At 37.8% G+C, this 14752-nt stretch overlaps 1 protein-coding gene across 1 annotated transcript in view; it reads left to right on the plus strand.

Annotated features, from left to right (window-relative positions):
* The window catches only part of TUBGCP6 (tubulin gamma complex component 6), a 40178-nt gene that overhangs the window by 12531 nt on the left and 12895 nt on the right, over positions 1 to 14752 (plus strand). The window contains exons 18-29 of the mRNA XM_071423807.1: positions 73 to 157; positions 595 to 780; positions 2559 to 2718; positions 5322 to 6133; positions 7617 to 7780; positions 9185 to 9395; positions 9921 to 10094; positions 11133 to 11254; positions 11584 to 11659; positions 12111 to 12220; positions 14014 to 14105; positions 14197 to 14336. Of these exons, the coding sequence (XP_071279908.1) occupies positions 73 to 157; positions 595 to 780; positions 2559 to 2718; positions 5322 to 6133; positions 7617 to 7780; positions 9185 to 9395; positions 9921 to 10094; positions 11133 to 11254; positions 11584 to 11659; positions 12111 to 12220; positions 14014 to 14105; positions 14197 to 14336 (2332 nt within the window). The remainder of the gene's footprint in view (positions 1 to 72; positions 158 to 594; positions 781 to 2558; positions 2719 to 5321; positions 6134 to 7616; positions 7781 to 9184; positions 9396 to 9920; positions 10095 to 11132; positions 11255 to 11583; positions 11660 to 12110; positions 12221 to 14013; positions 14106 to 14196; positions 14337 to 14752) is intronic.

Raw genomic sequence — 14752 nt, forward strand, 5'->3', positions numbered from 1 at the left:
AAAGAAAATATCCCATTTTTATTCCATTGGGAAATAATTGGTTAAATACTCAAGTGGGATTTTTGTTTACAGAAAAATGCTTGTCATAAACATCTGTGAGAAAGAACAGTCTAGAAAGACCAGCTGCAAACACTATATTTCTCTAAACTGGAAAGAGGTAAGATTCACTTTCTAGGAACAACATAGGAGAATAATTTTGTTAACAGAAATAATAGAATATATTTAGAAATTTATAAAATTACATTGAGAATTACACCCCTTACTCCACTTTGGAGCTTTGAAATTTTTTCCTTTTTTTGCCCTTGAGAGGTTACTACTCCTTCTCAGAGTTTTAGGGTGTATTAGAATGCATAGGTTTGAGGAAACCTTCCATAGTTACTGCAGTTCATCTTCAGCAAGGCAAAGATACACTGCAAAGAAAGGAAAAGATGGATAATCTTGCATGTTTAATATAAAAATTGCTGGGAAAATAAATCAGTATCTTGTTTCCTAGACCAATCAAAAGGTTTATGAGAGTCACCTTTCTGTTTTGTTTTCTGTCTAAAAATTTGGGGCTTTATATTTGTGCTAACCAATTTGTTGTTGTTGTTAAAGGATGCTGGAGGAAATGATTTCTTTTCTGCTGTGCTTGGATTCATTCTTCCTGTAGCATATAGTTATCAACCAAACCTAACAGTAATAGCTGTTGGACCAAACAGGAACCTTGGAATAAGTGGGATTTCTCTGCTTGTTGCTTTACTACGAGGGTTGGCTGAGTCTCGAGTTTTTGTTGTGATTGAGGTAAGAAGTGGTGCTAAGCCATGGTACTTCAAATTGTCTGGCAGAGATGCTGGCAGGAACTGCTTCCAGCCTCCCAGTACAAAATACTGGCTGTATTTATGCTCTCTTTGGTACCCCTGAACTCACAGCACAAACTGCCCAGGGTTCTGTCTGTTCTGAGAACAAGACAAGGTGCAGTTGCACACCGAGCTGTAGGCAGTTGCTGCAGCCTGCAGTGGAGAAGATGAGGCATGAATGGAAGGCATAACCCATGGTTATGTGTGTGGACCATAGATGTTCTGTCAGTTTGCCACAACTTCCATTTTTATCTGGGATCCACTGCTCACTTTTCTCCTGGAAAGAGACACTTCCTGTCTGTTAAATCAACTGGCCCCTTTCCATCAAATGTGATTGAAAGCACATTTATGACATTTCCTGGTCATAAATTTCCTCTCCTCTCCTGGGTGCTGTGCTTTGTCACACACAAGTTCCAGCCTGCAGAACACAAATCAGAAGGGCACATATCCTTCAAGTGAACTTAATTGGGATAATACATAATTGAGGGCCAGAGTACCCCAGCTTTGTGTTTCAGGTAGAGAGCATGGGAAAGAAAATGAAAATTTAGGGACTTTTCCTAGGCTTTTTCCATATGCTACCACATTAAGGATGCTTGAATTTAGAAGTTGGAGGCTGTATCCAGAGCAGTGATCAGTGTCAGTGAATGTATCTTCCATGAATTTGTCTAATCACATAAAGAACTCAATTTCCACTCTTGGCCTCTCCTGGCATCCTGTGGTTGTAGCACAGTTTCTCTGTGTGATCTATGTAACAGTAACTTTTGATTACTTTTGTGCCTTCTAGTTCTTCTTCAGTGAGAAACAACAAAAATTGTTCATGTATGCTTATTCTAATCTGTTCCCCATGATATTCATTAAGCTTCCAATTAAGTGGATTTTTGACATAATTTATTCTGTAGTTTTCTCAAGTGTTGTTTGTTTTAATTTACAATGCTGATACATAAATTGGCTAAGCTAAAATAATTTGTACATTGATATGCAGTATCCAAAAATAATGTATTTACACACTACTAATTAGGAGTATGAAATGGAGAGAATTACTGATATTCTAAAGTGTAAACTCAGACAATAAAAATATATTAGGCATACATGTTAAAAAAAAGGATAGATACTTTTATATTGGTACTCTGCAGGTAGTTCCGTGACAGGATCATGATTTTTCTAATGCATGTGCATGGCTTTTTAGAGTATTTGAAAAAATGCATTTATCTCTTAAAAACAAAATAGTGTTACAGTCTTCCAAATTACTCTTCATATAGCATCACCATTTCAAATCCAATTTCTGCAAGGAAATGATACTGATTTAGACTGTTAGAAGTCAAAAAGAGTAAATTGCTGGAATAAGCAAAATACATTACTATTTTCCATTTGCAGAAAGTAAATGAGGCAATGAAGTAAGCAAGCTCCATGCTCCCCTTAACCCAGCATTATTTCTGTCCTTATTTTCTGTCCTTAACCCAGCATTATTTCTTTTCAGTCATAAATGGAAAAGTGAGATTATTTCTCCATTTGAAAGAAACAAGTTTTACAACAGATGAAGATTAATTTACATTTTTCAGAAAAAAACCTCCATTTGAACACATTTTTATCTGAAAAGGGGAGGTTGTTCATTCTTGCTACTAATGCTAGCAATTGAATTATAGAAGCTTGTTTTAGAATATTTCATGTATCACTGAAGCAAAGAGAGCTTGGTTCATAGGGTTATTTTTTCTTCCTAATTAGGACACAGAGATAAGTTTAATGCAAAGTGTAGCCAAAGCATTAGTGGGTGCTTCTACACCTCCCTTTGGAATTTATGTACCTCCTACCCAAGAAAAAGTAAATAAAATAAAAGCATTAAGAGACCAGTTTCAGAAGGAATGGAAAATGCTTCAGTGTTCAGGTAAGTTGGCTGATTTTGTCTTTAACTCTTATATACTGTAAATTTCTGAAAAGATGATATATAAATACAGCTGAGTCCTGTATGTCAGTGGGACCAGATTGATCTAATGTGAAACTCTGAATGTTTCTAATGGTGAAACCCTGAATGCTTCTAATTCTGCCACTTGAGCTGGAAAGCATGACATTTCATAGCATAGCAACTGTACCGTTGGGACTTAGAATCCTGTTACTCCAAAATTTTGGAATGAAATTACCAAAGTATTTGCTTAAAGAATGGGTAACAAGATGTGCCCTGGCTCTGATTGCTGATGTGTTTTCTGAATATAGTGCCAAACCAGATGATATTTTTAAATGTTTAACTTGTCCACGAATAACTCAATAATGATTAGTCATGCTGCAAGTACAGTTACAAAGAGCTGAAGATCAGGCACTGTATTTGTAGAGGAATCAGGCCAGGCAGGTATGTATGTTTTCAAGCATACTTGTCTAGAAATATTTTTTTGCTGAAGGACTTCTGTTTTTCAAAAAAAAAAAAACCAAACAAACAGTTATCCAGCTGGGCATCTCTAAAAGAAAATGTCATTCTCTCTTTCAGAAGAAATGCCCAATACCAGGGGTCTTGTTCCAATGAAAAATATTCTTCTGGGGTCAGGAATTGTGGTATGAGCTTGGTTAATAACTGGTTTTCTTACTGCTGTTCTTTTCAGTGAAGGATGGGACTTCCAGAAATTGATTTCACTTCAGAATCATTTTACAAAAAAGAAGAAAAGGAAAATATGAGGACTTCACTCTGCCCTCTTTTCAAGCATAAATTCTCAGTATAACAAATAAGAACTCCAAATCTCCAGAGACTTAGTCATAGCCTAAGGGCCACATCATGTAAATTCTCAAAATTAAACAAACTTCCCAAGGCAATAGCCATGATATGCCTTGTTTTGTAGTATTCCGGGTATGATTGAGGGATCATTTTCAAGAGCACTTTTTTGCTATTGACTTCAATAATTTGATCTTTTGATTTCAGGCACTTCAAATGATGTTTATACTGGTGTTCCTACTGGGTTCAACTTTATATCATGCAGAATAGATAAATCTGTCTTTGCAGCTGTCTTTTTTAACTGTTCAGAGTGCATCCCTTCTCATTTGTTTTGGTTTTCAGATATTGCTGGAGAGGAAATGATACCCATCCTTGACCATTTTGAAATTATAATCTCTTTCAAAAGAAAATGAAAGCTATGTGAAAGATTTTTCACAAAGAAGAGCTGAAAAGCATTAAGATGTTCTGTTTCAGTTTAGAGTTTCTTTGAACTGACCTTTGAGGTCCAAAAAGGTATTTAAATTGGAAACTGGCCAATGGCCAAACTTTAGCTTCAGCATTTTTCCTAACAGGAAATTTGTTTCCTGACAGGAGATTCTGCCATTCTCCCCTCTCGCACTGTCTCGCCTAAACGCCTCCTCCTCCCTTTTTTTTTTTTTTTTGTAATGTAGCGTTTTCAATGATAAAAACATTTTCTGAGTAATAGCTCAGCTCTTTCCCCTTTCCCTGCCTTTGTTCAATGGAATTTGTAGTGTTTGAATCACATTAATGTTGCATTTTGATATGTATTTTTCGAAGCCTTTATTAAAACATGAATTAAGAGGGGGAACAGTGTACTGTTGGTCTATTTGTTTGCAAAGACGGTGCCAAGGCTGCAGTCGCCTGCCGCCGCTCGGGCCCAGCGTGGCTCACTGCTTTCTGGCACCCAGGTGTTGTTATGTGTTTGTCAGCGGAGTCGCGGCAGTTCGGGGTGAGAATTGCAGGAATGGTTTAAATTCACGAACGCTCCAACCTGCGTTTCCCTACCGCGCTCTGAGGCGCCGGAGCCGAGGCCGGGCCCCGCCGGGGCGGGGCGGGCGGGCCGGCAGCGGGGCGGGCCCGGTCGCGCTCGGGTGACGTCGGCGGCGGCGGCGGGAGGAGGAGGAGGCGGCGGCTCCGTCCCGCTCCCGCTGCCCGGGGAGCGCTGCAGGTACGGCCCGGGCGGCGGCCGAGGGGCGGGAAGGGCAGGGGCAGCCCCACGGGGTGGTGCCGGCGGCGGGGGGTTCGCGGGGGGCCCGGTTGGATGCTCAGGATGAGCCCCGCCGCCGGCGGCTCCTCCGGGGAGGAGGACACCCCGACTCCCCGACTCTCCGCCTCTCCTGGGTGGGTGCTCCGGAGTGCCCCACGGATGGAGGGTGCCCTCCGGCCCAGCCGTGCGGCCGCCCCCGGTCACGATCGCCGCCCGCGTCTTGCCCACGTCCGGCCGCGGCTGCAGGCACCGTGACGGGAGGGAGGTGGTGGATGCCTCCGGGAGAAAGGTAGAGGTGTTCCCGCAGGAATCCCGGATTAGATCTGGACAATCTTCCCTCTTTTATTGCAGTCTGCCGAGAAGAAATTGGCATCTGGAATTAAGCTTTCTGCACCATCACTGCACTGGTGATAAAAGTTAAAGTGGGTTTTTTATAGCTCATGTCCTAAATGTGTGGGAGGCCAGTTCTCTTTTCCTTTGGGCTGTCTCAGTTCAAGTTAAAGCATACTCACCAATTTCTTATGTACCTTAAGAGTTTTTTCCTTCTCCTGATATTTTTCAGGTCTTCCTTCCCATGAAATCAGAGACCCAGACTGTACCTGCCATAACCTTACAGTTTCATTTGAAATGGAGAGCATTACACAGCTGTTCAATGACTTGTGTGAAGCACACCTGACAGCTTTGCCATGGAAGGTTCACTTAGGCAGGCAGAAGATCAGCAAGAGAAAGGCTAAGCAAAATTTGAAAAGGGTTGCTTATAATGCCCTGTTTATGAACCTTTTTCAAGATGAGGCTCGTAAACTGCAATCAAACGTTTCCAGACTCCCAGTGAAGAACAAAATTTTGATGCTGTCTTTCAACTTGAGAGTCGCTGGCCTAGGTGCTCAAGCGGATAGACTGGAGAATCTTGTGGAGGAACTGGAAACAGCTGAATGTTTACCATTTACTGAAGTGAATTCTGTCTTAGATCTCTTAGTACAGCTCGCTGGAACAGGTCCTCCTCAGCTGGTACCACAAAAAAAGGACTATTTTCTGAACAACAAATATGTTGGGAGGAATGTCAAATACCAGGGTTATGATTATTATGATGTAAGTGTGTTTGAAGCTGACATACAGTCTCTGATAACAAACGAAGAATGTCAGTTCAACGACACGATTCAGCAGACACTTCAGATCATGGAGGCTGCCCCTGGCACTGGGCTCCCTGCCATAGGGCTGTTCTCTCAGAGCTGTCCTGCTGGGGACAAGTTTGAGAAGGAAACGCACGTCTCGCTCTTCGGTGCTCTTGTCCACAGCCGCACCTATGATATGGACATCAAGCTGGATTTACCACCAGTGCCTGACAATGCAGATTTGTCTGGGCTTGCAATTAAAGTATGGTATCATTTGTTTTGGACTAAGGAGTGTATGCATGCTTTCATCTGTCTCTTTAAACTATAGTTAAAAATGTAGATAGTAGTTTATTTGGTGACAGAAGCATACAGCACTGGAATTTAAGATGGAGCAGGGATCCTTTCCTTTGTAGAGAACCAGATAAGCTTTTTGGAGATGTATGATAACAAAAACCTTGGTCTTGCCCTGTAGCTGTGTCAAAACCCATCATGTGGCCAATAGGCTTTATGAATTTAGGCCATCAGCTGTATCCATACCTTCCCCACCCTAGCAACCTTTCACTTGCATTTTTGCCTGCTTCGTCTGATGAACTCCTCTGCATTGTTGCTTGCTTCTCAGTGCTCAGACTAACTGCCTAAGCATCCCTGTCTGAATGTGTGTGCTTTGCTGTTCAGATTGCATTACCTAACTTGCTGTATTGTTGTCTTGGCTTGTTATATCTGAAAGCATTTTTTCTGGTTTTTTTTCCATTCAATGGCCAGTTCCTATTGTCCTATAATGTTTTCAGTGTGTACAGTTTCTACTGTATCTTTTCCGCTTTTGCTGTCCATTCTGTTTATTTTTGCTGGCATATTCTTGTAGAAGTACTAGATACAGTTTCAGAGTTTTTCTTCTTTCTTTCCATTTTTACTGTGTGTAGGTCGGCTTATTTATAGCCTACCCTTAGATCCTCATCTTGTTCCCTTTACTTTTCATATGGATAGATCTTGCAACTCCTTTAATTCAGGGTCTGAATTGAAACTTGAAGGCAGACACATTAAATATAAAAACCCTGTGCCATTCAGTGCTCACATGTGGATGTAAATGGTAACCTAGAGGAGGCAGAAGCTTTTTGAGTTAGTGCTGAACTCTTTCCATCAGACTGGAAAATTTGCAATTTCTTGAGGAATATGCTGCCTTTTACATGGGTGTGATTGTCCTTTACTAAAATTGAGGATAATTCTGCACATATGGGTCCTGTTGAGTGGGAGTTGAGGATGTGGCATATACACTGTTTGGACACTTACAGATTTTCTGCATATGAATTGGGGAACAAACTGTGTTAGTCATAGTTAACAAAATGCTTACGAATTTGAAGATCTGTGGCCTGGATCCTTTGCCTGGAACAAATGGTAAAGCAGTATTAATGCTACACATTGTTGAATGTCCATATCAGAGATTTTCCATTTGTAGAACTATATGCTTGCCAAACAAGAAAGTTTAAAATTTAACCCCAACAAGTAGAGTATATTATTTTGAAGGTGATTTGTTTTTTATGTATGGGCATTAATACCTATAGAGACTCATAAGATTTAAAAGAGTGCCTACAATAAAAATTTAAACTTGATATAATGGGAGGGTAGGTGAGAGAGGTTGGGTCATATTGAGTCATTTGGTCACAAATGACAGCAAAACATCTTTTTCATTAACAAATGTGTCTTCAGTAAAATGTTTCCATGTCTGACATTTGAACTCTTTCTGACAGGTTCCCCAAAGCATAGACCAGTCAGAAGATGAGGGATTCCAGTCAGCATCCAACCTGACTCCTGATTCTCAGTCAGAGCCAAGCATGACTCCAGACATAGACTTGTGGGATGCAGTGCTTACATATGGACCCAGCAAACGAAGATGTTGGGAAAGAATTGGCTAGTATGTGTCTGATCTTACTGGTAAATTTACTGTGCACCGTATGCAAATGTGTGAAGGTGCATTGCATCTTAGTTCCACATGACCTCAGTATAAATAGTGAAATGAGCATGTGTAATTCACAGATTTCAATATGCTGCATTAATAGGAATAAAAGTTGTGTGATTTCAGCAGACTGGTTCTTAGAGTGCAGCAGTTTCACAGGAAGAGATAAAATCACCATTGTCAAAAAATGAAGAGATTAGGAAAACTGTGTGAATGCAGCATTTTTCTAACTATTTTGACTTCTTACATGCTATGAAATTTGTCTCAGTACAAAATGATTCCATATTTTCAGTTTCAAAAGAGAAAGTGGTAATTGTAGAGCAGTAGAAGATTTAAACAAATATTTAAACAAATATCAAATATTGTAGAGTATTGTATTCCTTTCCTCATCCTGTAGACAAATGAGAAAATTATAGCAGATTTCTTGATGGTCTGGTTAGGCTTATAGTTCTTTTGGCTTTTGAGTAGAAGATACATCTCCTGAGAGAAAGCTCTCTGCAGTCCTGTTAAGGGTTCCTGGCTCCCCTGAAATGGAAGGTAAAATAAAAAGTAGGTATGGCAGGTATTCTGAGATTTCAGATGGCCAGTGGTGAGCCTGATTCTTGGAGAAGCTTTGCTCTGTATGTTTTCTTTAATTTTAAGTAATAATCTAGTGGTGTGCTGTTGCATTGTTAAACAGTGTTTTTTTATCTCTGAGACTTAGAAGCTCAGAAACTCAGAAGTTCATTGTTCTGACCTTTCAAAGCCACTGTAGCCCACTTGAGCTTTTTTCCTAGAATAAGACAGTTTTCCTTGCTGCCATTTAGACTGTAAGGGTCTAAGAGTCATATATAGACTATATGCCTGACTGATTTTGTGTAATACCTGCTACTAGAATTCAGAGGTTTTGGAAGAATTGGAAATAGAAATTGTTTTGGAGGGGATAGTAATCTTCACTGCAAAGAAGTAAAATGTGTTAATAGAAGTTCATTCTAGCAGTTGGAGTGTATTTGTCTTCAACTTACTTGAATATTAGCATTAAATGAACCATGCAAATATGGCATATATTTTCCTTGTTTTCCTAGTGTGAAAACTGCATCAAGGAGGGCCATAAAAGCAGCTGGTAGTTCTGTGCCAAGGATTCTGTCTCTTTGAACTGATGTTCAAATTATCTATGTATTTATGTATTTGTTCTCTGCACTGAGTTTGAGCTATGGTTTCATTGACTGAATGCACATTCCCTTACAAATGTATATTACAAGTAACTTTTCTGTGAGGAATTCTGTCTGTGCAAAACTCTGAAATGCTTCTTTCTTCCTGTATGAGATGTATTTCCTTCTTTTCACACAATCACCTTGTAATGTTGTGTTTACTCTGACACAGCCCACCTGGTAAAAGAGAGGAACCGTATCTTACTGAAGCTGGGAGAGAAGCTTTTGACAAATTTTACAAACTTCGAGAAGGGGAATTGCAGCTGTTTACTAATACTGTACTCCAGCTTCCTCAGCTTGTGCTGGTGAAAGAACCTGAACTGGTTAAGGATGTCTTGAATGTCCTCATTGGTGTGGTATCCACTACATTTTCACTCAATCAGGTAGGGAAGATTTTTATCTGCCCTTCCTAGTCAAATCTTTTTGTTTTTTTCCTTAATAGAGGTTTCCTCTTCAATACATTTATTTCTGCTGAGATCTTGCAGTTGTGACTAGTGTTAAGAAGTTGAATGTTGCCTAATGTCAACAGGGCAGTATTTATATATTGCAGTAATTATGTTACTGGAATAGGCTAAGATTATTTGTAGTTCTCTAAAGGGAAAATAGGTTTATGAGTACTTGAAAATAAATATGTAAATAATTTTGTAGAATTGGGTTTTAAGGAATTAAGTAAAGGGTGTTATTCCCTATATTTGAAGGCATCATTCCTACTCCTACAATTTTGCTACAATTCCATGTTTGTCTCACTGTCCTAGCTATATAGACTCAATCACCTGAGTCTCTAAACTGAGAATTCATCTGCTCTTATTTTTTGTGTGTAAATATTTGCTATTTTAAATCACAATACAGCTCTAGAAATCATTGAATCTGCCTGCCTTTTCTTTTTTTCCCTCCCTATATCCTCTTAGGCTGCTCAGTCATTTGTGATAAAGGAGGGGGTGTATGTGTCTGGAACATCACCAGAGACAATGCATAACCTGCTCTCGGAAGTTGCAGAGTATGGAACCTATTACACACGGCTAAGTCGTTTTTCTCTTCAGCCAGTTTTGGATTCCTCATACAGCAAAGGACTTGTGTTTCAGGTAAAACAATTGCACTAAATCAACTGGATTTAATGAGCCAATTATCTGAGGTAGAGAAGGTGACTGATTTCATGTAAAGCTGGAATTTCTGCATTCTGCAAAACTGCAGGGTATTTTTAGTGTAATGCTCCATCCCAGGTCAGCAAGGAACAGTGCTGCTGAATTTAAATCTCAGCTCTCTGTGCTGAGGGCTTGCTTGCACTGAAACATACAGTAAAATGTCTTTGTTACCTTTTGTTTAGTGATATTGTTCTGTTGTGGACTAAAGAATTAAAATTTTTAAATGCTTTAAAAACATTATTTATTTATACAGAAAGATGTATAAAATTAGACTACATGAACTTTCTTAGTACACTGTGTATATATATGTGTGTGTATATATATATATATATATAAAATATTTTTCAAACATAAAAACTTAGGTAGAAAAATATGGTATTGAATAGCTCTACTTTTTACTTTTTGATTTTTTACTTTTCCTTGGCTCAAAATTAAGTGCAAATTTTCCATGTCAGTCCTCTGTATATTATGTTGAGCTGTATGTGCGCTCTGTTATATCTGGTGATTTAATCTCTTCCTAATGCATACAATTAAGTTGGGATTAGTTATGAAAACCTATTCATTCTGAATATTTGATTTACAGCAATGTTATTCAATTTCTGTTAAGAAGGTCTCTCTGTTAGATAAAGTCCTAGATGAGTGTTTTTCAGTGTCCAGTTTAGGCATAAAAGTAAGGAAGCAGGTTTCCTTGGGTTGGTATTATAGAGAATGAGGAGCTCCTCAAAGGACAAGTCAAAGAATCTGAACCAAGATGTTTTATTTCACTGTGCATGGCTACAGGCTCTATGCACTGCATGCGTGAAGAGTATAGAGGAGCCATCTGGCTCATTGCATGGACCCTCACTTGCCCCTTACTTTGGTGTTCAAGTCTCCCTTACCTGCATATGCCATTTATTATACTAAAAGGCTTATGAGAGACATTGATAGACTGTTAACAACTTTCACAGTAAGACTTTAAATATTTTCTGTTCCTACCAGGCATTCACAAGTGGACTGAGAAAGTATCTTCAATATTACCGAGCCTGTGTTTTGTCAACACCTCCTACTTTAAGTCTTCTAACAATCAGCTTTCTATTCAGAAAATTAGGTCGTCAGCTGAGGTAAGAGAATGATATTAAATGTTTAAGCTTTTCCTTGCAGAAAATGTGCAATCTCTTCATATACACTGAAAAAGACCATATCGCATGGGCATTCTTACTTAGTCTTATTAAATCAGTATTTTTCCTCTGTTTTACAGAATTTTTTTTTATATCCAGACTATTCGAGGGAAAACATACAAGGTCTTTATACTCAGTTTCTTTGTTATGCCTGTTATCATTCAGCAGATATAGTGTGATTATTGTACAGTATTCAAATTCAGCAAAGTTCATCACTGATCTTGGAGACTCCTGGTTGAAGTTTTTATATATGTTTTAATACTGTTTTTTAGGTATTTGGCTGAACTGTGTGGCATAGGAACGACAGCACTGGGGATCAGTGGTGGAGCTGGTGCTTCATTTCCTACGGTGATTTTTTATTTGATATTTTTATGTTTGTTCCGGGTTTCAATGTTAATACTCTTCAAATATGTTGGATTTTACATTAAATACTTAGTGCTGGTCTCTCTGCTAGCAAAGCAATGATCCTGGACCTCCAGTTAAAGCACTATAATACTTTCTCCAGATACTTAAACATTTGGAAATTTGTCCAGGGTTTTCAATTCCTAAAATAAACAAAGGGCTCAAAATAAGCCTTCTAGTCATGTGAATCCAACTCTAAACATACCTGTCTCACTCTAGAGATGATAAAGTGAGCTTGAGGTACTTGCTCAGGTAAAGTGATCTAAACTGCAAATAGATGGAAGAAATGAGATGAATCTGCCTTCTGTGTTTAGTGAAATATGTCAAGCCATGTATTTTTGTTATTAAAGTTGTTGTGAAGTGTGTTGCCTAATATTAAAATATTGTTCATTTTTAGGGTGTTAAATTGCTTTCATATCTGTACAAAGAGGCTCTCAACAATTGTAGCAATGAGCATTATCCAGTTCTTCTGTCTTTGTTGAAGACAAGCTGTGAACCATACACAAGGTGTGTCCATACTGTTCTCTGCATAGCTGAGTTTAAGAATTATGAATTGGTAATCTGGTTAGTAAATCTGTGTGTTTAACAGCGGCTTTTAATATTTTCAGAAAAAAATACATGTCTGTATATGCAGTATATATTAAAATTAATTAATTTTGCTGTTCTGTCCCTCTTAGCTCAGTAACAATGTAAGGGGTTATGTGTGGCTAGATTAGTAAATAAATATGTGTAAATAAGATTTAATTCTTGCTGCTGGTCATGGAAATTCATACTGGAATATAAGATTTGGATAAACTTTTTTTTTCTTCTCATACCTCAGTTAAAATCATGAAACTGGAAATGAACAAGTTTATTTCATTGTACAAACTGGGGAAGTTCATGCTTTTTTCCACTGTCTTTTTGTTGTGGGCTTTTTAGTAAGCGAAAATGAATAAAATATCTGTTGTTCATTAAGTACATCTAACTAACTGATAATAGGAGTAACTAAAAGTAGAGTTCCTTGGATTGCAACAGTCTTGTTAAGCAGTGCTCATCAGTTTAAAAATTATTAGTTTACAGACATCTGAAGAGATGGTCAATTTTTAAAAGCTATTTACAGGAATTATAGCTGTAGTCCATCATCAGTTTGCAATGTTACATAATAGATGTGAAAATACAAGAGAAAACAAAAGTCTGTCAAAATGCTCTAAATTTAAGATTCCTCCCATGGCCACCCTTCTTGTGTTTTCTTCCTTCTACATGAAATGATCTTCAGAGAAATTTAATTTCAGATTTACCAGAAGCCTCACTGAAATATCTTCACAGCTCTTACCCTGCTATTTATAGAAGGAAGTCAGATTTCTGAAATACCAAGGGCATCACATGGAACCTAAAAAAATCTGGATTGCTACATTGATTCCTAAATTTGCTGCAGATATCTATTGAAGCATCAATTATACATGAGCAGGACTACCCTGGAAGAAGCCTCTGTTATCTGCATAAAGTGTTACCCACTCATTTATTAACCTGAAGGAAATTAAATAATACAAGTTGTTGCTCAAATAAGTCACAGAAGCATCAGATTTAACAATTTAAAAGTGCTTAACTTTTTACTTACAACCTTGAAGTTGAGCAGAGTTTGCTGTGTTAAATGCTTCCTCTTTGTTGCACAGTGTTAAGTAAAAATAAAAAAAAATTAAAAAAAAAACCTTCCAGGACCTCTGAGCCTTTTTATCTATAGCCTCAGATTGTATAAAATTAGTGGGTTTTTTATTTCTTTAAAAGTTTGGCTCACACAGAGAAAATATGAAAAAGCATGAATAAATATGCCAAAATAGTAGTTCTCATCATTGCATGTATATTAAAAGTGTCTCTGGGTCTGGGGAAAAAGTACTTGGTATTGCATCTTTGTTTTATACCCTTTTAGTTTCTCCCTGCTGAAATTACCTCTGTTTAAAACAAATCCTTTCTGCTTTTCTCTTGCTGTGCACTTGATGTGCTGCGAAGTTTTCTGTATATTTTTTATATGTATTTAGTAAATTGATATGCAGGAATAAAATCATTGTTTAAATTGATGCACTGTTCTCTTATCTAAACTAATTATCGCTAAAATATTCTATTAAAAATAGTTTAAGCAAGGTGTAGAGCCACAATTTCCTGCATATTTAAATGTCAGTGTCACAGCTCTTAATTGATGGCTTTTTTATCCTGTCTATATCTTGTGTCTTTTGGGATTTTAAAGAGCATACTAACCCCTTGGCTATAATAAAGAAGAGAATGCAAGAGGATTGATTTTCAATATTGTACAATTTTTTTTTCAGATTTATCTATGATTGGGTATATAGTGGTGTGTTCAGAGATGTTTATGGAGAATTTATGATTCAGGTGAATGAGGATTATCTTTGTTTCAGAGGTACAGTATATATATGGAGCATTTCTAATTTATATAATTTGTGCTGTAATTAAATAACTAAAAAACATATTTCCATCTTTTTGTTACACAGATAAGCATTACTGGACTCATGGTTATGTTTTGATTTCAAAAGAAGTAGAAGACTGTGTCCCTGTATTTCTTAAGCATATTGCTAATGATGTATACATATGTGGGAAAACTATAAACTTGCTGAAATTGTGCTGTCCTAGGGTAAGTTTTGGGTTGCTTCCTTCCTATTACATTACTCTCCAGAGCAAGAGTTTTTAGCAAGTTCACTCCCTTATCAAAACTTGGTATTATGTAAGTAGGATGATGAAGGGCAATTACTTACTCTCAGATACTTGTGAGCTGATTATCCATTCTACTTGCTACCACCTCACTGCAGAAATATACATTTTAACACCATCAGATTTATTGTATACAATGTACATGATGTATTTTTTTTCTTTGTTTTGAAAGCAGAAATATTTTAGGCATTCAGACAAGTGCCTTCCACTTCTTGCACTACTCCTTTTTGGTTTAAAGCTGCCTCACTCTTAGCAGGTCATGGCTCAGTTCTGCACAGTTCTTTCAGTTGTATCACTGCATTTTCAAAAAGTTCTGTTTATTGGTATTTTGCAGAATGA

This window comes from Agelaius tricolor, unplaced genomic scaffold, assembly GCF_023055355.1.
Source record: "Agelaius tricolor isolate 1412-34295 unplaced genomic scaffold, bAgeTri1.0.p SCAF_3, whole genome shotgun sequence".
Taxonomy (NCBI): Eukaryota; Metazoa; Chordata; class Aves; order Passeriformes; family Icteridae; genus Agelaius; species Agelaius tricolor.